Source organism: Mugil cephalus, chromosome 12, assembly GCF_022458985.1.
Source record: "Mugil cephalus isolate CIBA_MC_2020 chromosome 12, CIBA_Mcephalus_1.1, whole genome shotgun sequence".
NCBI lineage: Eukaryota > Metazoa > Chordata > Actinopteri > Mugiliformes > Mugilidae > Mugil > Mugil cephalus.
The window spans coordinates 15,659,815-15,683,900 of record NC_061781.1 but is presented as its reverse complement, the minus strand read 5'-3'; the positions used below and the strand labels follow the sequence as shown (position 1 = coordinate 15,683,900).

Here is a 24,086-nt window from a genome sequence, read left to right as displayed (position 1 = left end):
TCTTGGTTACATTTACAATTTTTATTTTTTATTTTTTCTTACAATTTCCAAAAAATAAATTCCTAAAGAAACGGTTTAACTGAATTAAAAATGGCATCATTTGGAACCACAAGTATGAAGCCACAGAAAAGAGGCTCCTTGTGTGACTGTGCAAATGCACGGAGCGGCTTAGTAGCTTTTCTAGCTAACTGAATAAATATGGAAATCCAATTATCTACAGAAAGATTTTTTGAACAGAGACCTGTGACACGGTCCCCAAATTTTCCTTTTCAATTAACGCTAGAGGAAAAAAATGTGTCAGTAGCCCCTGATGCTCCTTTATTTTGTATTTTTCTTTCACTTCTTTAATCACACACTGTACATCCAGTCAACCACCATCAATCCCATAGTTTGAGTTTTTTTTTTTACACTGTAGTATAAGTTTACTTGTTATTTATAGCAAATCTCACCCGTGTGTGCTTGTGTTTATTATTGTGTCTGTAATTACTCCTCTTACACATCTCGATATGTGATCCCTCAGTGTGTGATAATATAATTAATCACTGCACAATTGTTAACACATCACTTTGAATTTGTCTACTGAGTTTAATGGAGTATAATTACATACTAAAATATGCATTGCCATTAAGCAGATGGTTTCCGAGCGCCTAAAAGCATGTGGACAGATTTAATGCAGACTCAAGGGTTGGCTGTGCCTTAATCCGTGGAGCACCGCAAAAAGGAAAAAAAAAAAAAACGCCTCCTCATTTAATGAGACTGCTTTTGATAATGCTGTTGCGGTATTGTTATTGTTTCTCACTGTAAATACGATTTGAAGACCAAAAAGCTGATCCCCCGAAGCCGAGAACGGAGCAACTGCTTTCACATCTTACAACAACTTTCATGGTTGGATGTTTGCTCCAGCTCTTGATGTTGCAACATTGCATCACCTCTGTGGCATTTCTTCCTCTATGAGAGAGGGAGATTATTTTAAGGCTGTCACACGGAGGAAATATACTGTACGTTCTAAAGTCTAATTTCAGCGGTCACACTTAACGTCCGTATGAAATGGCTAAAGACAGCACTTCATTTGTTTCTGCATGTCACCTATTTGGAAAAGTCCAGCCTTCTCTGAATGATCAGCTCCTGAGCAGACACCAAGCTGAGAGCTGAATCAAACAGCGCAGCTGGTGAAGATGATAGAGCTTTGCACGGGACGCTAAATTAGTACAGTATATTAGCACAGGTGACAACTTATAAAATACCATCAAGAATAAGTAAGTGATATAAGTGATATAAAGAGCAAGAAATTTAAAAACACCCACAAATCTGATTTAATTTCATGGGGATTTTAATATAATCACGTCTATTTCCTGTATGAATATAATCACGATCAGAAGTCCCTTTCGTATTTTAGAAAACAGTGCAGCCACCGAGACGAATTAAATGGGGAATAATTATTTGCCATACTGTCTCTCAGTTTTACATTTTATATTTGTATAACAGAAATTTGATTTTTACACTTTGAAATGTGAAAAATACTATTAATATTTCTATTGCTCAGTCAGATTTTTTTTTCTTTATGTCATATTAACAACCAAGGTAACAGCTAGTAATCACCAGTGCACAATGCCACTGCCAGCTCTGACCACGTTTCAAGGACCACCGTGTTCTTTAGATGATGACCCAGTGCTCTTGAAAGGGGCTCACAAATGAATTATGAAACCTGCAGGCGCTCAGCATCCTTGAGATTTTGCTGGATGTGCTTGAAACAAAGATGCCATTGATCCATGCCATAATTGCAACTCATGATCTGATCATTGCAGATTTTGCTCATCTTTATCTAAGCTGCAGAATAAGCCTCCTGAATCCTGTTGCGCGAGACTGAAGTTTTCAATGTAATGACTCAGCTGCTGTTAAAAGTTTTTTAAGCCCTAATAACTGAAAGAGAACACTTTAATGCATAAAATATAATGTAAAGATTAAATCCATCTATTAACCTTTCAAAATAAGCTGGCAAGGCCGTGTAGGTATTCACATGTATTTCTTCAGAGAGCCTCATTCTTTCAGTGCCCAATGGAACAAACGAAGACAGTGTCGTTTTTCCCTTTGTCGCATTTTGGCAGCGAGGCCAGTCACAAGACAGCAACTGTTTTGAGTCAACAGTCTTAATTGGTCGATGTTCAAATACGCACTAATCCATATTTATACCGACATTGAATGTAATTGCCTGCAAATCACGTGAAAGTGTCACACACAAATGTCAGAGATAATTACCACATGACTCTATAGTCCCCCTCATCTCGTCACACCCTTGTTAACCTTGTTCCAAGAAGCAGCAGCCGGCAGCTGTTCACTCCTTCCCTTCTGCCAAGATGGCAGAACGACATAGTCACTAACAAGTGGCAAAAAAAAAAAAAAAAATGGTGGCGCATTCGTGTAGTGCTCAAACAAATCAATTAAGGAAAACAAATGAATGCTGTTTTTGTTTTTTTGCTGTTGTAATACAAGTGTCCAGTCGTGGTTAACACCCACGCCTTGTTGCTGTAACAGGAAGTCTGTTTTAATGATGAGGGCACTCAAACGTACTGCGACCTGGACATTTGTGTTTATTTGTATTTATTTATTCGCACCATAATACAGAGATAATACAGAGAAGAAAAACTAAACTAAAAAACAAGATACATAAAGAGTAGTAAAATAAAATCCTAACTGGGCTTAAAAACAAAATCAATAACAAACAACATCAACAACAAAGGTAAAGGCCTTAATATAACTCAAAAACTTAGACTTATACTTGTGTGGGTAAATATGGGTAAAGGAGTCTTGGTGTATTAAAAAGGACTTCAGTTTGGATTTAAAATTCATTAATGATGTAGATATTTTTGCTAAATGAAAATGTGAATTCCAAAGTAATGAGCCACTGTAAGTAAAAGAAAATTGACTTTGTGAGGTACGGCAATAGTGAGGATGAAGTTTAACGCCATGTCTCCAACAACATGCCTTGTATTGAGTAGAGGAGTAAATAACATTGACCATTGTGTGACAATACAATGTCCCATTGCTGCGTTTTCATTACCCCTAGAAATGCACAAAACATAAATATGACAATAATAAACTGGTAACGGAAACGGCTACATTTCTAAAAAAAACCTGTGAAATATCTTTTATGGTCTCAGGAGGTTTTTTTTTTCAGACGTACTGATATAAAAGTTTATCACAAAAGTGCAACGGAAACACCGCTGGCGTCACCAGAGATGACGGAGATGACGCAGGGGGTCATGTGACCAGTTCATTTGAAACCATCTTCCTCAGAGCGAAGTCTCACGTGAGGGGAATTGGTGAGAGTCACGGCTCATTTGCATCGCAGCTTTCAATGGAAACACGTACAAAGCCCAACTGTACTGTACTGAAAAAAGCGTAATGGAAACGCAGCTAGTGACACTCCTTGATGGCAGCAGTCATCCCCAGCAGGATGCAGCCTGACACAGGCACAATTGGAGCAATTCAAAAAACATGAGAAAGAGCACAAGGAGGTGTTGACCTGGCCTCCAAATTCACTAGATCCCAAACTGACCAAGTTTATCTGAGGGATGCACTGGAACAAGCCTGATCCACAGAGGCCCCCCTCCCCTCAACCCGTAGAACCCAAAGGCCCCCACTAACAACACTGTGTCACCAGACACCACAGGACACCCTGAAAAGGCCCATGTCCACTCTCTGATGAGTCACAACTGCTTTGGAGGCACAAGGGAGACCTAGACAATAATAGGAAGGCGGTCTTAATGTTATGCCTCACTGGTGTATACTGTACATATTTTTGAAACAACTGTGGACAGTCAGACCGTGTCAGTGTACATTATTTTGGGTAGCCAGTTTGAATCCCACAGCAGAACAGATACCATCAGCACTTCCACCAAAAACGTAGCGTAAAACAGGATTTTTTTTTAATACTTTGATAAAATGTGGATAATATAACTTGAAGGGATGTCCCAACACTATCAACACAATAAACCGTAACGGACCTCGGAAACGCCGTCCGATATGCCTGCCCGCCACGATTTGCATGATTATGGAGTTTTAAAACGGTATGACCCCTTTGTAAATGCCGCAGTGGAACTGTACCACAGCGTCTCTGCTGCATTTCAGCGAGCTCACATCAATCCTGCTTTGAGCCGTAACGATCTGCGTGACCAGACCGAGGGTGCCGAGGAACAGCTTACGTCAGGCCACGCGGTAATGCTGATGCACGAGTGTCATTTTGAACTCATCTCACACGTGCGGGGAAGACACATAGCGTTAATTAGCATGAAAGCACAGCACTGTTTCCCCCAGTACCTCCATATTCTGCAAGCCGACGAAAAATAGTCCCTGTTGTATGGTCGAGGGGAATTTTTAATTACAGCGGCATACGCTTTAATTACTTGAATTTCTCCTTCGCAAATGTTTGTTTCTGCTGAACTTCTGAACTGAATAGCAATGCTACGTATTAGTATCATTACTGTTGTTTGTGTTCAACCTTCTCCCTTTAATATGCCTCCTGGTCATGCTGGATCTTTTCACGGGCCACTTGCTAATGTAAAGAATTAACTAAGTGCAGGCATTATACAGAAGAAACCAGATAACAGACCGAATGGAATCCCTTTGTCAAAACCTCTAAATCAGAAGACAAAAGCAACCCTGGTTTGATGGTCGTAGTGTATTCTTTTTTACTATCCACGAGAGATTAAAGCTTTGACGACCAGTGCGCATTAAATATTGTCTTTTTTTTTTTATGCCAGACAATAAATAGACTAATAATCGAAATCCAGCCAAATGCACTCTTAAGGTGATAAGGTTTATCCCCCAATAAATGAGGAGCCAACCCTTAAACTTGTTTCAGGTTTTTAAGGTCTATCAATAGCAGCTAAGACACAAGCTGAATGCTAACGTCCTTCTATCAGTCGCGCCCCTGGAGCAGTCGGTTAAGCACAGTTTGTGTGTTTGGAATCTTAAAGGCAAGGATCCAGGCTCACCATTGAATCCCAGAGACGAGGTCAAAAAGGAAGCAGCCCTTGAGCGATACCAACCGTCAGCGCGCAGGCAGTCGTTAACGCCAAAACGCTGCGAAACTGTGATGAGGATCACTTGACATAACTCTCCGGGACAAAACCATTTGCATATATCTGATTAATCCGCACCTACTCCCCCTTTACATGTGAACATCAAGGAGTCGGCTCATGTGGAGTTTTTCGGTGTCAAGCAGTAGTACGGGCGACGCATAAAAGAATATGCGACAATGGGATTTGTCTGTTTATACAATAAGCCAAATTAAAGACTTATAGCAGACAGACAGTAGTATCTCTATGCTGAGATAACTTAAGAAATGTTGATGCAAGCTTAGGCCACATTCAGACCGTGCTGGATTAGCTTCCAAACTGAGAAAAGCAGAAGAATTGAAATGCAAATAAGACGGGGATTACTGAGAGAGCATTCACTCTACCAGAGCCTCCTCCATTAACTGCTGAAATACTGGGCGCATTTGGAGAAAAAGTGTCTGAGCCTAATGATTATTCTCCGTTTACTTACTTTTGTTCATAGCAAGTTAATAGCTCGATAAATTTCTTGTCATCAGTGGCACAACGAACAAATAAGAGAACGTTTAGCACCTTGCCTAGTAGATCACCCAGAATACAATATGCATAATGATCCAATCTAAGGCGATAATCATTCTCATTATTCCATGCACTCTGATAAACTGGTACTCGGTGGCGGGGAGTCCCTATTCCCTAAACATGTTTGCCCTTGTTAGCGTCAGCCGCGAAACATAATATTGATAACGAGATCTATTTGACTGTACGGCAAGGTGGGTTTGAATCCAAAGAAAATGGCAGCAAATGAGAAACTGAATCATCCGAACTTCAAAAGCTTCCTGCACACCCAGAACTGTGAAATTCATAGCTGCAGGCATGGCACTGACTTGAAAGTGTCCAAATGCGAATTCCCATTTAGAGTTTTCCAGATCTGAAGAATGCCAAATGTATTTATTGACTCTTGCAACTTATGTAAATGCAATCTTCGCTTTTGAATGTGTTATTTTGTATTTTATGGGTCTGCAAATTAATTATGTTTTGGGAAAATGTTTAAAATTAAATCATTTGGTATATTATTCATGCTTAAAACAGTTTTTTTTCCCGCTGATTCGGCACAATCTGAATTTCTATTAATACAATTATGTGAAAATAATCATTAAAAATATCCTGGAGTCCGGGGAGTTTTTCTAGTTTATTATTCAGATGTTTAGTGGTGTGTAGTTCCCTAAGTAGAGGATGCCACCTACTGGCGTATGTTGAGTATAGCACATCATACCTCCTATCCATTCTGCTCTCGTTCCCCTGAGATGGCCTGCAGCTTCCTTCGAGTCCTCCCGGGGGATCATCAAGCGCTCCCACAGACGCGGAACACATGTCGAGCTGATTGAACTCCTCTGTTGTTCATTTCCATAACCTCCTTTGTGCCACTTGTCTCTCACCAGGAAGTGACTTGAAGGAAATTACAAAGGGAGAGAAAAGTGAGGAGAATAATCTTATTTGTGGCCCTAACTTAAACTTTCTTTTTCTTTTTCATATCATATCATAGAACCAAGAATTTATGGCTCTTTCTTATTCTTTTGATTTGCACAATCAACAAAGAAAAGTGAATACATGAATGTACAAGAATGTACAATGGCCAACCTTCATCCTCCATCCTCTGGTTTTCTGGGTGGAACGATCCAAATAGCCAGATACTGTACGCTTTTAAGAATCCTCCTCGTGTCTAAGCATTGTAGCTGTTCAAATGTTTCTACCAGCAGGATTTTCTTTTGGGCACCGTCTCCCAACAAGGAGACCTTGAATCTGTGTCTGTTTCCTACATCATCGAGACAGCTGGCAAGATTAAATTTTGAGGGACATAAAGACAAGGAGAGGGTAGGGAGGGAAAAGAGAAACATTCTAAAGGGAACACAACACAGCTGTTGTTTCTCCGGCGTGTCTTCACTCTGAGGTCTCATTCTGCCTTGGATATCCTCCAAAGACCTGGACGTGATAGCAAAACATACGTCTTCATTGTGGGTAGCACAGTCTTAAAACATACCTTCAGTTCAACAATTCACCACAAAAAAATATGTAAGTACCTAAGTATGTGAAGTCTTTTCCAGTTGCAATATATTCCTCTGGGCAGACTCCTTTATAAAACAACGCATAGTGTGTTTTGATGGGAGGCATCTCAGGCTATGGACTATTGTATTCACGAGCTCTGTTGTCAGAAATACTCACACTCTCATTTACGAAGAGTAAATGTGTGATTTTATTCTGTCAGCTCTTTACTGTCAAACCATGTTTAATCAGCGAACATCTAACGCTACCCATTTTGTGACTATATAAGGTAACGTCCTAACAGCGGGTCTAAGTAATACGCTCCCAATATTTTCTTTCCATTTCAAAAAAATACATACACAAATGAAAACAGTGACACCGTGAACAACACTAATCTTGTTGCAGTGAGCCAGTGAGACACAGGCATGACATGACCTCCAGATCAAAGTCATCTCACAACAACTCGGAGGAGTCCAACATGGCTCAGTCTGGGAACATCATTCAGTTCCAGTGTGAAAGGATTAGTTTCACAGGATTGGTGGATATGTGTCCTCCCTCTCTCTCTCTTTCTCTCGATGCGCTCCAACAGTTTCAGTAGTGTGGCTTGATCTGCTATAAAAAACATTTTTTGCATCGACGGTTGTATTTCATTCACTGTATTTAAGTATTATACTTTTGTGAAACCTTGTAAATGTTATACCTTATATTTGGAGCTGTTGGAGAAGTTACAAATCTTGCTAACCAATTTAATCCTTTTTGACACTTTGAATTTACTTGAATTTCAAATTTTCAACACATGTATGGCAAAGATTTTTTTTTTTTTAACCTTTGTGAAAATTTTCAAAATTTTTCATTTTCATGTAGAAAATGAAGATCAATTAATTTGCAGGTTAGGCTCGGCATCCGTGCGGAGGTGGATCTTGCAGACCACGCTGGAACCTGCTTTGACCTGAGGATGCTGACGTTTGCCGACTGGCTGGACGGAAATCAAATGCTTCTCGACATCACTATGTGGCACAGGAATGCAATTTAAAATGTGTGCTGAAGTTACCTATATGAAGGGTTAAAAAGAACGCAACTCAAATATCCACGCTGTTGACGTACCAATAATAAGCAGCTGAAAGTTCCCCATTTCAGACACAGACAAAGCAGATCAGTTTCTCTGAGCGATACACAAAGTCTGAATTATGAATGAATGTTTCTTTAAATTGTGACAATTTAAAATGAATCAATTTGTTTCCACTGGTATCAGGTTAGGGATTGCAATATTAATTTTTCCAGTGTCAAAATTAGTATTTTCTTAACATCAAAATTTGTTGTTCAGGAAATGTTAATTTGTTCAGGAACAGTCTCGCAACCAAAATGTTTCATTCCACATTCACAGCAGGTGGCAACACAGCAGCACATGACAGAGATGCACACTGGATAACAAGATTTATTTCGTTTGTATTATTTCCAAATGTCTATTTCAAAACAAAAATCTTTATGAAACTGATTTTTTAAACTTAAAAAATGTCAATGGTGGGCGGAGGTTACAGACTTGTTTTCTGTCCTTTGTACATACTCATTTATAACCAGATTTTACCCAGAAGTCATGCAGTTTGAGTTATGTGGACTTTGGCTCCTCTAGGTATGAGAATAATTACAAACTATCATAGATTTTGTAGTGCAGGTAAGCAAGCTTTTCAATCCTGCCTTTCTTTAGCAAGGGAAACCACTCCTTATTATCAAGCTCTACAACTCTAAAGCCTGCCATCTGTAGCTGTCTTCTCTTCATGGCATGGAGTCCCAGTAACTGGTCTGACTGAAGGCAATAGTGGTTCCTGTTCGGGACCTGGACAGCAATTTTGATTATACCTTCGTTATCCTGATGTGCAGAGACTGTATCTCTAGGTTTGATCAGAGTTTTTGTGATTTCACTGGTCAGGTCTGTGTCGAACAGTCTCACAAATCCATTAGACTGTAATCTATGATGAGATCTAGGTTTAACACTAAATGGTGTTGAAGGGCTGGTGGTGGGATTTTTATTCATCATCCGTGCTAAAAGTTCATCGGTTATGCTCACTCCTACGTTTAACTTCCCCCAGCCCTGATCAGAAGGTGATGTAGATGCAGTCTGTTCCGGGGAGTTTTGGTTCACAGGGATGGGCTGTCCAGTGTGGTCAAGATGTATTTCCAGGTCAATGGAGCGAGTGTGGGGCATGATCATTCTCTTCCATACAAAACTCTCTCCTCCAAGCAGATCTTGCAGGCAAGATTCTGCCTCCAGAACCTCTGGTTTCAGGCACACATCTGATTGGGCAAACTTCCACAGCATTTCTGCCACCTCTTCTCTGATTTCACTGCTTAATCGCGGACCATTCCACTCAGGCACCTCCAGAGCTACGGTCTCATCTAAAGTGAACAAGTCTTTTTTCAGTTCTTGTGTCTGTTTCATTGCCAAGTTCACAAAGTCAGTACTCAAGGCAAATGCAATGAGGTCCTCTGGGAAAAGTGAGACAAACGCCAAGCCAATAAGACCAGTAAGCAGGTGCTCTGGGCTTCTTCGGAATTGAGTTTTCCTCTGCCTCATGGATTGTGTAAGGCTTGAATAGAAGCTTGGACTCTCTGTGGATTGAAACCGCAATGTGCCATAGGCCCAAAGAAGTTTTCCCGAGTCTTTACACCTGCAGTGTGGAGCTAGTAAAGGTACTCTCTCAGCGATAGCAGTAAGGATGCCATCATTTCTGTAATGCAGTGCTGAACAGGCTAGTGCCACATGCATCAGGCCCTTCACACCCATCCTGTGTGCACGAAGAGGAACTTCCTGTGCCATGGCCTCCAGCCATGCCTTGTGATACAGGTGACTGAAACGCAAGTATTTCATCACATTCACCAGTGCTAAGTCACTCATCTCATTCACACAAGAGAGTGCCTTGTCAATAATGTGAGTCACTGAGACTTTGGAAATGGAAGTTTGGCTTTTAAAGAGCCCCAAGCACACAGTGCCAACCTCTTCAGGGTGTAGTTCTTGTAAATGGTGCATGAGAAGCTGCTCCAGAGGACGGATCAACTCTTTTGGGCAGTGCCTACCTTCTCCAATTATATACAACAGCTGGACGAGTTCATGGACCCGCACCTGTCTCAGGTGCAAACGGACTAAGTCGTAGAGGTGCTGTAAGAACTGGGGAACCCGTTTCCCAATACAGCGGCATAAGTCAGCAGCAAATAGCAACTGATGTAAGCTCATCTGGTCGACCCTACGGATGAGCTCGGCCTCATACAGCTCAAGTACAGGGTGGACAGGGGGCACGTCCAACCACACAAACGACTGCAGCGTCTTCATAAGCTCAAGTTCAGTAAAGAGATGAAGGTGTCTCGCAGAATACCTGAGGAGCATGATGAAGCGCGGGTCACTCTGCAATAATGTCACCTGGTTCGGGTCCAGCCGACTGAGCTCCACGAAGAAACGTGACACATCAGATGGTTTCATGTTGCCCTTTAAAACATTCACTTTCTTGAGCAGCATAATGGCCTCTTCCCATTTGACTGGATGAGGCCTCTCTGTTAGATTAAGTGAAACAGAGGCATATTCCGGTCTGCAATTATAGAAGGCACGCGAGTCCACTTGAGCATAAGGTGGTATGGGATCCTTCTCGTGCGGCGACACTGAGCATACCGCGGGTTCTGCGCATTTGTCGTAAGCCAAGTCAAGCAGTGTGTTTTTTGAGCTTGAGAGATGTCGAGAGCAACTCACACTGTAGCGATTGCTCTGTTGCCAAAAGGAAGGGGCATAAGCAGGGGAACATTGTTCATCTTCATCATCCTCTGCTTGGCTGCGGGAAACTTCAGAGTTACATGCTGAGTGATGATATGATGAAGGGTTGTAATGTAGATTGTATCCTTCAGGGAAAATGGCTTCCTGAGGTTGCAGTTCTTTTTTCTTTTCTTCCTGATCATCAGTTGCAGTATTAGGTATGACATGCATGCGATGATCCTGGGCAAAGGCTGTTCTCAAGCACGGGAGGTAGCGTAGCCTGGGCACCCGCCGGCACAACACAGAGGCAGCCATCAATGTGCCAGACTAAGAAGACAAAAGTAGGATTTTAATAAATATTCCACCAAAATAACAGTGTTAAGTCTACCAAACATACCATTTCTGATGTGACTGGCAGCAGACAGCAGTACTGTATAATACTTTTAAAACACCCATTTGTTTGTGCGAATGAATACATACATAAGAATTAGTTTGCATTATATTTTAAAAACTTTGAACACAACTATGACATTATTTCACAGAGCAAGAAACTAGCAAGGCCTAGCTACAGTCGTTTTCAATCTAAACCATTACCATATTTCTGCTCTGTGTGGCTGACCACCCATTCAGAAACTTAAAACTATGACTGTGGAATACGTGAATTTAATGCGGATATTGTGAGTGTAGTCAACGTGCTCTCAGTGTTTTTATTGTCTAAATTAGTAGATATCATAGCATGTTAGTTGTCTTAATATCCGACAGCGGTCACATTACTGGAATGAATGCGATGGTTTGAAACAGCATTCAGGGTTAACTTAATCTTAGTAATAAACTCTTCTATAAAACAAGTTAAGCTCGTCGGTATGCACCTCAACTGGACTCACCTTTTAGCCTCGTTCACTGACATCAGCCTGGATAAAACCCTCATGTGGAAGGAAGCATGAAACAGCTATGGAAACAAGCGTTAACTTTTCCGCATTAACGCCACCACCATTACCGGAACTGATGTAACTCGATTTCCAAAATAAAATAAACACGACATTGAAAGGCCAATAATGTACTAATAAAACGATTTAAGACATCGTGAGGGCGTTATAATTTCCATTCACTTTAATTATAGTAAATACACTCACTATTAGAATTGTAATGAATTATAAAGTACTTCAAAACCAACGCGCTTGGCCTGTGTTAATGTCTTATTATGGCGGGTTGACATGGCTTCCGTAGAGAGCAGACGTAACTGAAGATCGTGTGACCTATGGCAGCTGGGTAGGTTCAAACGTCAGGACAACGAAACGCAATTTGATAAAAGAAACAACAAAACAACCAACTAGGCTAGTAAACAAGCTGCAGCCTAATAATAACGATCAGCTCTCTAATCATGATTAAAGCATTTTTTTTTATTTTCATTTATTTATTATTATTATTATTATTATTATTATTATTATTATTATTATTATTATTGCCAAGCAGATAGTTATGGCTGGGCTTTAAACTTATGACAAACTTACTTTCGATGTAAGCTAAAGCACCAGAACTACTACCTTTTAAAAAAAATAATAAGTAAATAAAAAATAAATGAATTTAATAATTTATCAAATAATGATGATGTAATAATGAGAATTATTTTTAATATGTACTATTATACTAAAAATAGTTTTGTCCTATACATTTCAATAAACTACATGACTACATGTTTGCAACATAAACAAAACAAAAATAAAAAGATACAACTCTTAACTAACAAAAGAGAGTAGTCTGTTTATACTACATGTGTTCTTTTTTTCTTGATTTTTCTTTGTCGTTTACCCTTTTACACCTGGAAAATACTGTTAGTCAGTGTTTCAACTAAACACGGGACATTTTCACACAGGATAAATGTTTTGTGTATAATTTTATATTTATTGGTACGAAAGGTGCAATTTTTTATCTTTTCTGTTTGAACATGATTGCAACTGAGGTACTGATTAAGCAAACAGTAAAGAGGTAAGTTGCAGATCCTCACCATTAGAGGAGAGCACATGTAAGCTTTATTACAGAGTTGAGTGAAGAAAAAATTATACTAGTGAAATTCTATTTAGATGCATCAGATTCAGAGTGCTTAAAACTGTTAGCTGTCACATTTGGACACCTGATTCATCATTAATATTAGTCATCATTAATATTCTTACCTCAACAAGTATCATTGCTTCTTGTTGATGTGAAAAGAGAAAATAGTTGTCAGAGAAAATTGTGTATTAAGTGAATAAGTGGGTTGAGACCATGTTTCAATTAAGAAAGCTATGGTTTAGAAGGTAAGGAGTTCTGAGGACCTAATTATTCATCAAACTATTCTCTATTTGTCCCATTTCAATTTGGTCGAATGCTTTTAATTTTTTTTGTTGTTGTTGTTCTTGTTTTGTATTGGGTTTTTTGCATGCCTTAATACTTTTGTAATCAGTGGGCATGTGCTTTTTGGTATTTGCACGAAAATCGTAATCTACCATCTTACTCTGCGTGTGTTGATAAAACGTAAATGGGAAGCAATAGCTGAGGCCTGTTTAATCTCTGTGAAGCCAGTATTTATCTGTTTCATAACTTTTTGTAGGAGTAGGAACAAGCAATAATCTCTTCTTAAATCTGAGCAACAGTTAACTTTGTTTTAAAATGAAAAATGGGATAAGAAATCTCGCCAAATAACTATATTTAGCTTCTTGATATTCAAGACTGAAGAAGGCTCCTTTATATTAGAGCAATTGGGATTAATGAAACGGATTAATACTTTGGATAGATCAGATGTAAAATATGATTTAATACTGGAACATATACACACACACTTATCTCTTTGTTACATATTCTCTTTACATTTTTTTAAACAAATTTACCATGTGTTGTTTACCTTCCTAGTGTACAAAAATGCTAATAGTGAAATGAACCATGAAACAACACTATACATTACAGCTGCTTTTTTTTTTGTTTTAAATGTATGTATGTATGTTTTTTTTTTCATCTCAATTTGTGTATTGAATTACTTTTTGTTTTTTTGTTTCAGTTTGTTCATCTTTCCTGTTTTTACTTTATGCATAAAAATAAACATTCCTGGTTCTTGGTCTCCTCCACACACTGTCTCCAGCAATCCTTGTAAAATGTTGTAGAAAGAGGTCACATTTGATGCAGGAATTTTAACTCCTTGGAACAGCATTGCATACATGTGTATTTACAGTTTCATCTAAAGTTGCCAAATATAATGAAAGTTAAACAAGACACATGGGTATTTAACATATTTTCTTTGCCTCTTTTCACATTTTAATTCTCCATTTGCATTTAGCTTCTGTGTGAGCAGGAAGGCAACTTCAAATTCTGTGGCTCCATTGTGCGATTTCACCCATGACTGAATCAAGGGGTGAAAGGTGAACTTGCTGACCTATGGCAATCCCCTCATTTCTGCTGGGAACACTCTGCATGGCCTTTCAGTGTGAAGAGCCTATGACACAGACACTTTAAACCACGAAGGTGGCAGTAAGTGTGAATTTACTACATTAATGAATGTATTACATTTAGTTCACTAACATGATAGATTATTATTTCTTTTTTTTAATAAACTGGAGTTATGTGTGCTCTCAACATAGGAAAACATTTCAGTTTTATTTGATGCTACACTGTAGAAGAATTTTGTTATAAAATGTTGATACAAACTGCAAAACAATATCACACATACCATAGAAATGATCATACCCTAACAATTAAGACATATATGTATTTAAAGAAGTTGTAGCTTTCTGTGAAATGTTAAAATCTTGTATGTCATGTGTGTGATATTTTATTAACATGATATGCTGCAATGAACGGAGTATTACAGGATCACACAGCATAATAATTCATCAAATAATTTTGTATTGAAGGCAACACATTTAGCATTCATTTTCTTTTGCATGAAAGTAACCTTTTACAATAACTGTGATCTTCATTTTATCTTTAGACAGAATGACTTCAATATTTTTTTTTGATAGTTATAATCCAAATAGTAAACTCAAATTAGTTTTTATTTGTTAGTCTCGTTCAACTCTGACTCTGACCATTTTTACAATCAATTAACCCACTAAATTAAAACATCTATTAGACAATATCGCGCAAAATGAAATATATCTGTAATTACAAAAAGTCTTAATTCGGTAAACACAAATACAGTGACGTAAATTAATACTAAAATGTATATTTATGAAATTTATTTTTCGTTAAAACGAAAGAATGGATGCATTTATTATTTGTAGAACGGTATTACACATGTAAACACAACCAAAATTGTGTTATATAAACTTTACTGGCGTCCACTCTGTCTCGTCTTTAATAGAATTTTTAAGAGTATTTCAATACCTCTGCATGTTTATCAATAGTATCTATAAAGTGGTGGAACTTCAGTACCGCACTTGGAGAGGAAGTAGCTGATTTATGCTAATGAAGGAGTTGAGGTTGAGCTACGCTGACTGGGAGCCGCCCTTCATTCACCACATGGTTAAACCCAGACTCTACTCGCGCCACTTTCGCAATCTTACTACGATACCCAAACTCGTAGCAAATCATAATAGTAGCACATGGTTGTGCACTTTTTTGATTCCGCGTCTTAGCTCTTATTCTACTCGTGAAGTGTGTTTTCTTTCCTCAGTTTTGCAGCTATCCCAGAAACTGTGAGAATACGGTAAGTCTGAACAAGTGAGTGAAGATGGTGGATTTTTTAGAAGCTAGTGTCTTATAACGCGCGTGTTATTGGCAAGAAACCTGTTGTTAGCCTTTTCGGGAGATGCGGTAAACGCCAGGAAAGTGTACCGCTCGGCATCGTGCGCGACGCCGGAGCACACTTTAACGGTTACACCGAGGGGAAAACCATTTTAATCGTCAGTTTCCGCATTTGAAAACAATGTTGTAAGGGCGCATGGCAACCTCTCCTCCATGGTTGGAGAATGAGGGAGATTTGAAAAGCATGTGTTGCTGCTGCACCTCTACTCGGCTCTTCGGGGAAGTGAGCCTGACTCGTGAAAAATCACGCGTTACACGCTTTGATAGTGGCTGCGAGTTAAAGACGCGCGTGTCCATGTTGTCGTTCATATGTCGACGTGGTTTTAAGTTTTCGGTCTTATTTCTGCGCAGTGGTTTAAATTCAAAAAGTGCCTCCAGAACAAAGCAGCAGCACATGGGGTTGCAGCAGGCCGCGCGCCTTTGCTATCCCGCGGGCTGGCGTGTTAGCTGCTAAAGCTAACACGTTGTCGAATATGTAAATATATAACGTTACATATATAATAAATTACACCGTTGGCGCAGATTAAACTGTCCATTTTATGAGTGCTCACGCGTCGCCGTTTATGACTGCAAGCACCCGAGAACCACCAAACTAATATTTAATGTGTTAGCTTGTGCGAGCTAGCCGAAGCGGCTAACTTTGCTAAAATAGGAGAATACAATGGTGGCACCTAGCAGACTAGCGTTAGCCTGCACATTTCACTAGCCCTTTCAGCGGTTGGCCCAGGTGTTGTCGTTTAATAGAGCCGTTACAGTGTGGTCTAAACATTTATGCCGTAACGACATTTTCTCCCAAAGCTTACATGCGTTAGCGTGTTTGGCTAGCTGCTAGCGCATGCTCGCGTCGCTCTGTTTTGATGGAGCTCGTTTACCACCAGCTTGTTGTGTGCTGGACTCTGAGATAAGTTTGTAGTAGCTCGGACCACACGCGGCGCGTCTAATCATTGAGTGGACGCGTCGGGCAGACAGTTTCGGAGGATGTGCCCCGACCCCTCACATAACGTAGTTGTGCTATGTTTTTTTTTTTTTTCCACCGGTGGGCACAAGCAGGATTATTAAACGTTAAAAACTGTGGACTCCTGGGCGCCATGTTAGTGTGTGGGGGAGGGGTGCAGAAATGTGGCTGGAGCGCAAGTGTTGCCATCCTCACAGCAGTCCTGGGTCACACGCGGGTTTCCCATTCAACGTAGAATATTTTGCCCCCATGCATCATATAGACCAGCGGCGTCAAACTCATTTTAGTTTTTTTGGGGGGGAAGGCACAGACAGCCTAGTATGATCTTAAGTAGGCCAGACCAGTAAGAGAGCAGCATAATAGCCTATACCTAACGACAACTCTAGATTTTCTCCAGTAGTTTTAGTGCATAGAAGAATAAGTAAATTAGGAAAATGTTTGCATTTAATAAACCATCCTCCAAAAAATGACACGTTTGGCCCATGGGACGCATGTTTTACACCTATGATATAAGCTGTTCTAAACCCCAGTCATTTATCAGGTGCAATATTGTTATTAACAATTCCATCAAGAGCCTTTTAATTTTTACTGCTCCTCATATCAAGTAAAAATCTTAGAAATTCTCATGTCCACTAACTGAATTTGGGGATAGAGAAGTGTCATGTATGGAAGAATAAATGAAACAGGTGAAATAAATGCCCATGTTGCAGGCAGATAAGTTGAGAGCTTCATAAACCAAAGACTACTCTATGATTTGTGTGTACGGTTAACGGATGCAAACCATCAAGTAGCACAGTAACATAGACACAACCTGTATCAAGGAGACGGTGCTTACAGTCTTACGAGGATCATTGTGGTTGAAAAAATAGTTTTATTTGTATGTTGAAACCTTTGCTAACCTGATCATGAATCCCTGACATTTTCTAATTCACATTTGTCAAAAGGTCAACCCTCCATGTGTTTATATATAATTGGAAATTTGATTAATGTGAGTTTTGTCAAAGATAATGCTCCTCTTAGACGTCTTAATATTTTCTACACTTACATGTATGGATTGTTAAACCGTGATGTTTAGGCGATGAGAATTATTGTTGCCAACATACACTTAATACTATGTCTCATTTATCTTTGCAGGGCTCTGTGCACGTCTGTGTCTCCTGGGCAGGCCTCATTGCAGATTTAAAGGCAACTTAATTCGGTCTGCAAAGGGAATACGCCACCCGAACAGTTTTGAGTCACTGTAGTGTCAAAGTGCTTACAGTGCAGGTAGTTTTCTAAAATCTACTGCAGTGAAGGCACTTTCAGCACTCTTCTGATGATATAAACCGAAGAAGTTGGCTTATTCACGAACACTGCTGGTTTGTGCCAGTCCCGAATCCAAGTGCACTTGTTTATACACATTCAGGGTCTCGTCGTCCTGCTGCGAGGCTCGGCATCCCGCTGGTTTGTAGCAGAGTAACAGTGCACGGAGCAAGCTTGGTTCTTGTGAGATACTGTGCATACTTTCATTGGGGGGGGGGGTATTTTAGCTGTGCATTAAATATTTGTTGATTCTAGGGTTAATTTAGTTGTTTTATGCGCAAGAACTCCTCTGACAAAGTGTTACATGATTATGGGGCTAAATGTAAGCATGTTTTCCGCTTGTGCTTATGCTAAGGTGCATCTAGTGCAGATAGTGAAGTAGACTAGCACCTACTGCCCTAAGTGCTCCTTCTGGCATAAGAAGTTGGGACTGTCATCTGCCTTGTATGTTGCTTCTTTCTAAATATACATTTAATTGTGACAGTTCCCTGTGAGTTTTGCATAGTTGCGCTGCAAGAAGAAATAAGTTGTGCAAATCTATGCAAAACTGACAGTGGCCTGTGTTTCCATCCAAATCCTCCTTGAGAATATGGTTTCTTCGCTGGATGACGTCCAAGCAGGTTTCAGCTGCATCCCTTCTTAATGTGGCTAACAGGTTTCAGTAGTATTAAAGTGCTTATAGTGCAGGTAGTTCGTGAAATTCTACTGCAGTGTGAGCACTTAAAGTACTTCTAGACTTCTGCTTCTCAGGGAAAAACAAAACTGCAGCGGTAGCTCCTGTACATGGGTCTCTGGTCAGTTTTGCTGGTTTGCTTTCAGCTTTTCAAAGTACTGCTGTGCAAATCCATGCAAAACTGATCATAGAGCTGAAATGAATCTTAATCAGATGTGATCCCTTTCTGTGCAGGTTGGGAGAGGTAGCAATGCTCTGCACATGTGTGGTATTGCACTTGTCCCGGCCTGTTGAGGAAATGGGGAATTGGTCTGCAGGTACCATCAACAGTTCTACATTGGACTTCTCATCTTTATGTTGCCATCTCCACATTGTGTGATGTGCTATTATGCTGAGTTACCAGTTTGTAGTGGGGAAAAACTCGGTTAACTCTTTTTTACATGTTTAGTTTTGTAAATAAATATTTCTGTTGGCTTCTGGAGTTGCTTGTTTTATTTCTCATCAAATGCATAACATGCTGATAAACTGATTGGGGAAAAATGTTTTTTTGTTTGTTTGTTGGTGGGCCTCGACATATTTATATTCTTGGTGACATTTTCCCCCATGTTATTGGACTCAGGATTGTAGGTCTCGAAGTTTACTGCCAATTTTGTCAATTTTTCCTTAAGTATCCTCAACCTGACATTGTTTAAACATTTTTAATACATAAGACTGTGTGATATTCAATATTATATTTCTATTTAGAATTCAAAAAGAATCAATATTGTTTAACATTGGTAATTATTAATCAGATGGTAGCTGAACAAAATGGAGATCTTTGAGGAGATGTTTAATTTTTCTTAACTTGAGGAATTAAGTTGAGTAATGCAATTACGCCTTCAGCCAGCAGGGGGAGTTAGCCGTACACTCAAAGTGTCTGTTTATGGCTGTGTAAGTGGCCAAGGTGTCGAACATATTATAAAGCCAGATAAAAACTTGGAACACACTTAAACTCGACATATTCTGACGATGGCTTCAATATAGTTGCAATACAGGACAACAAAGTTGATCCAAATGGCTAAGCCAGACAGTTTTTCTTTTTTTTCTAAATCAAGATGATACTTGTGTTTTGTTTTTTAATTATACACATGGTTCAACACACTATCTTTTGATTTGCCCCATGGTACAAACAGAAATCATGTTTTCTTTTTGCTTTCACATTAATCCCTTTGTGTCACAGAGGTATGTGTAACAGACATTAAAGACAGTGAACGTTCCACCTCTGCTGAACACAAACCTCCAGGCAGAGTCTCCATTATTCTGCATTGTATGGTAGGCTGGCAGCGGGTACCATTCACTGGAGTGTTCACCTTTCATTATCATGTCCTCTTTACTTGACAGACAAGATAAATGGGAAGCATCCACATAGGACACGAGCTCCAAGATGCATTTCCACCTGTCAGTCTGCGCCGATTGCTCTAGCAGCTCCTATTTACATTGATGTGTAGAAAATCGTACGCCTTTATTAGACACACAATGCCGCATGATTTTGGGTTGTCAGGTAGATGGCACTCGGCTTGTCCCAAGTTGTTGCGGCAATGTATGTGATGGAGATCAATATAAAGTGCATATAGGCCTGTTACTTGCTTCAAATATAGAACGTTTAAATGCAAATGGAAGGAACGCTCGTGATGGATGCATAAAACACATTACGTGAATGCATTTCAGTTTTTCAGGTTGACATGTCTGATAGTTGGTCCTGCGCTACACACATCCAACCTTAAAACTGACTTTTTCCCCTATGATGTGGTTAATATTTGTAAGTGAAATGTCAGAAACTGCAGGGTGGAGCGCCATGAAACCGAAGACACTTTTATCACAGCCGTAGATCATTTATTCGTGCAAACTACGTCATTCCCACCGACCTCGGCTACTTTCTGTTTTGGTGCCAATTAGCAAATGTTAGCCCCCGGTGAATATAGTGATCACTGTGCTCGGTCTTGTCATATGAGCGGAATTATTTAAAGTGACTACAAAATAAAAACTCAACGATTTCTGATTTCAATAACAAACTAATGGAAAAATGGTTTAATTTTAGAAAAAATCTGAATTGATTTGCCATATCGGAGCGGTGATCACCCTGTGAATGGTTATTAAAAGTTTCAATGTGTTACTTGGATTACATTTGCTGTAAGATGGTATCAAGTAAATATCTGTTTGTGAGCTATCTGTGTGTTGCCTGGGGAAATAAACGGCTGTCTCTTCGCAGCTCTAATTAAGACGCAGTCCTCTCAGCGCAGAAGTGCTCTTTGCTTGATGTGTTGGACTTTCTGCCTTTGTGCCTGATTGTGGCGTTCATCTTGTGGACCTGCCTAATCTGTATTCAGAGTTCAGCCCCTATGTCTTTCCCTGCCTCTCTCCTTCTCTTTCTCTCTTCCTCCGTTTCTCCGTTTATGGAATGAAATGATTTTTTTTTTTTTTTTTACTAACCCCTTAACCCACGACTGGTATTTTCCTACCTGAGCTCACGCAAGACTGACCTTTCATTGTGCGCAGTCATTGCCCTCGCTGCCCCCATCCTGGATAAGAGGGGAAAATGTGAATTAACAAGGCATCCATTCATTCTTTGGCTAACAAATTAAATCAGATGCACCCCAGAAATCAATACGCTATGATTTCTTGAGGATCAACTGATGGGAGCCTGTTTGTGCACACTTGAATTATTCGGGTTCCCCGGTGGAGTTATTGTTGTGAATTTGTCAAGGATTACAGGGAGGGAGGATGTATGAGTTCGAGTGTGAGTCATTCTTCGTGGAGGTTGGGGTCTAGCTGGTTTCATCAGCATTGAATAACCCGACCAGCTCACTGCAGACGGCCTCAAACACTTAATCAACGTGAAGCCTGAACAGACTCTCGGCCTGATAGTAATTACCCAGCCCCAACTTTGTCCACTTGTAACTACAGAGTAATACGAGGCAGTCGTGTTGTCAGAAGATAGATTGGCCAGTGGAATCTGGAGAAGACGGCGGATGTACTAACTTGATGGTTCAGGGTGGGACTGAATTTGGAAGAATCTGGTCAGCTCCCCTTAGCACTCGTGGGGCTCATTGAATATTCAGAGGGGACCTTGTGTGTGTTGATGTTACATCTCGGGGGATTGTTTAATTCTGCTAACAGACACAAAAAGAGCCCGCGTCAGCCACGCTGCTGAGGCTGCACTTCACCGCTGGCATTCAATCTGACGGGGGGGGGGGTCTGTTCCTTCAGCTGACCTCAGTCAGTTAACCACCACTCCATCTCTGGGATCGCGCCCGACCGGAGAATGAACTCCAGCTTTACGTATGCACATGGCACGCCGCAGCTGTCAATTTATGCTAATGCACTTTTGAATTAGCCACGGAAAACAATTAATTTTCCGAGCAGGTTGATGAGGAGTTCTCACAACGAGCTCCATCACAATCTTTTGTGCTCGGAACACTTGCTGACGTTGTGGCTTGTGAAGCGAGGCTCGAGATTAGGAGCCAATCTCTCGCCTGCTTAATATACTGTACACACCTTTTGCAAAGCCAAGATGGGCCTGTGCGATTTATACCAGAGTTGTACCAGTAATTCCAAGTTGTTAATTCTTGATAGCGATTCGGAGTTACACCTCTCAAAGCAAAAGATCTGCCACACTTAAATGTTACACAATATACTATGTCAACACATAGACACTGGGCAGCTTTTGTGTTTAACACTGAGGCTGTTGCCCAGAAACATCCTGCGCAGGAACGTGTTTGGACCTTGATTAACGAAATTAACTTAAAGCTGCACCAGTAAAATATAGGCCAATTTGGGGATGATCACGGGGAAGCTGAGAAGCTGGAGCATCAAGTATAAGCCCTAAAGGCTCCGTGTGCACTGCTGTGAGTGTACACTGCTCTGCAAAAATCACATAAAATGTCTTTAACCACACTATTTGACTGCTACCAATCTATGGCCTATTTTCCCTCAACCTTACTGTCACCTGTCTCTCATTTCCCATCCTAAGGGAGTCAGAGTTCCCTTTGGCTTGGAAACCTCTCCAATCTTTTTTTTTTTTTTTTCTCTTCATCTGCTCAACTAATTTCCAGTAGGTCAGCCAGTGAGATGAACTGGCAAGAGGTTTCAGCTCTGCAGATGTTGACGCACCAACTGCTCCACAGCGTTCAGGTCCTGCCGTCTGAGAGTTCGTTTTCAGGCTTGTTAGAGAACGGGTGGTGCTACGCAGTGTGTCTTACTGTATTTGTGTACTTTACAACAAGTACACAATCCTCAAAGTATTAAATGATGCTATCGTTTGATGTATTTTTTACACCTGCTGTGCAGCGGCAGCTGTCTGGGTTTTATGTCCAAAATTTCAGTATGGAGGAACATAATGTTTTTTTAATGGCTTTAGCGAGGCTGGATGACAATTAAAGTGACAACAGTCTCCCGGGTCTGGGTTATAGAAGGGGCCACGTAGGGCAAACGGTGATGAAACATCTGCGTGTATTCCATCAATATTAAATGGTGTGAATGGTTCAAAGTGGGACATTTTTCACCTTTCCAACGAGAGGAGATTGTTATTGACAGAATACCTCAGTTTGATCTGTGTCTTCCTATCACAGCCAACCTACTAAAGCGAAGGTCTTCAACAGGGGGTACTGCAGGGGGGGTCGCACTCTTTGGTTGATTAGACATTTGTTATATATATATATGTATATTACTGTTGTACATGTTTGAAATAAAAAAAAAATAGTTTTTGATAATAACTTAACACTGTATGCAAAGTAATAATAATACTGTAGTTTGGGGGCCCGTGGCAGGGAAAACCTTGAAGACCCCTGTACTAAGTCGTATAGTGCTTAGTAGCCATTAATTAAAGGTTTGCTGCTTTAACAGAAAACTTCAGATGAAAACTCTTTTTTTTTGCTTAGATGCGAAAAGTCCAAAACCATATATTTGTTGGCTGTAAAACTAATACAGTGAAGGAAACACCATAAAATTCTCCAGAGGATCAAGGAGAACAGCAGGGCTGGGTGATAAATCTGTAGAACAAGTACAGATTAGATTTTTCAATAAATGCAACTATGTATTTTTGCAGCCTAACCTGCAGAATGGTGTTGCGAAAGAGCCAAAGCCCGGACAATATGCATCGTAATCGATGACAGCGAGAAACTAGATTGTAGTTTGGCCAGGTTGTTCCACATGTTGGTTGAAGACCAAGAGAAACGTTTGGAGAAAGGGAATTTAGCTGCTGGTTCAAACGACACGATTACAGCCATCACTGTGAAATTCAGCTTCAGTTAAAGAATACCTTTGCTTAAAATGTGTATTGCCACCATGTTTTTTTTACCGAAATCCATTTCCTTCTCAAAAGCAAAGAAAAAAAATGATCTTATAAGTGAAAATCAAATCAAAACTATAAATCCCTTTATGGTAAATGTGATCTTACATCTAACAGCCCATTCTGCTCCGATGAGACGGTGGCAGCCTCACACACTGAGTCATATTTATTTATCACATAAACATCAGATTTCGTAGCACAGGATTAGCACCAATATATCACATTTT

General features: G+C 40.1%; 1 protein-coding gene and 1 long non-coding RNA gene across 2 annotated transcripts; one reads left to right on the top strand and one right to left on the bottom strand.

Moving 5' to 3' along the window:
- Nucleotides 1–8,511: 8,511 nt before the first annotated feature.
- Nucleotides 8,512–11,829, bottom strand: LOC125018244 (FAST kinase domain-containing protein 5, mitochondrial). The gene is made up of 2 exons (XM_047602030.1): nucleotides 11,715–11,829; nucleotides 8,512–11,157 (listed from the first exon to the last, which is right to left on the bottom strand). The coding sequence occupies exon 2, from the start codon at nucleotides 11,143–11,145 to the stop codon at nucleotides 8,737–8,739; it is 2,409 nt and encodes an 802-aa protein (XP_047457986.1). The 5' UTR covers nucleotides 11,146–11,157; nucleotides 11,715–11,829; the 3' UTR covers nucleotides 8,512–8,736.
- A 3,328-nt stretch (nucleotides 11,830–15,157) lies between these two features.
- On the top strand, nucleotides 15,158–19,014 carry LOC125017795. The gene is made up of 2 exons (XR_007113884.1): nucleotides 15,158–15,505; nucleotides 17,693–19,014. It is a non-coding gene; the product is annotated as an uncharacterized LOC125017795 (long non-coding RNA).
- The last annotated feature ends 5,072 nt before the right edge of the window (nucleotides 19,015–24,086 follow it).

Bases quoted from the DNA above. Each gene is read 5' to 3' on its own strand.
- LOC125018244 (XM_047602030.1), bottom strand. From the start codon at position 11,145: ATGGCTGCCTCTGTGTTGTGCCGGCGGGTGCCCAGGCTACGCTACCTC.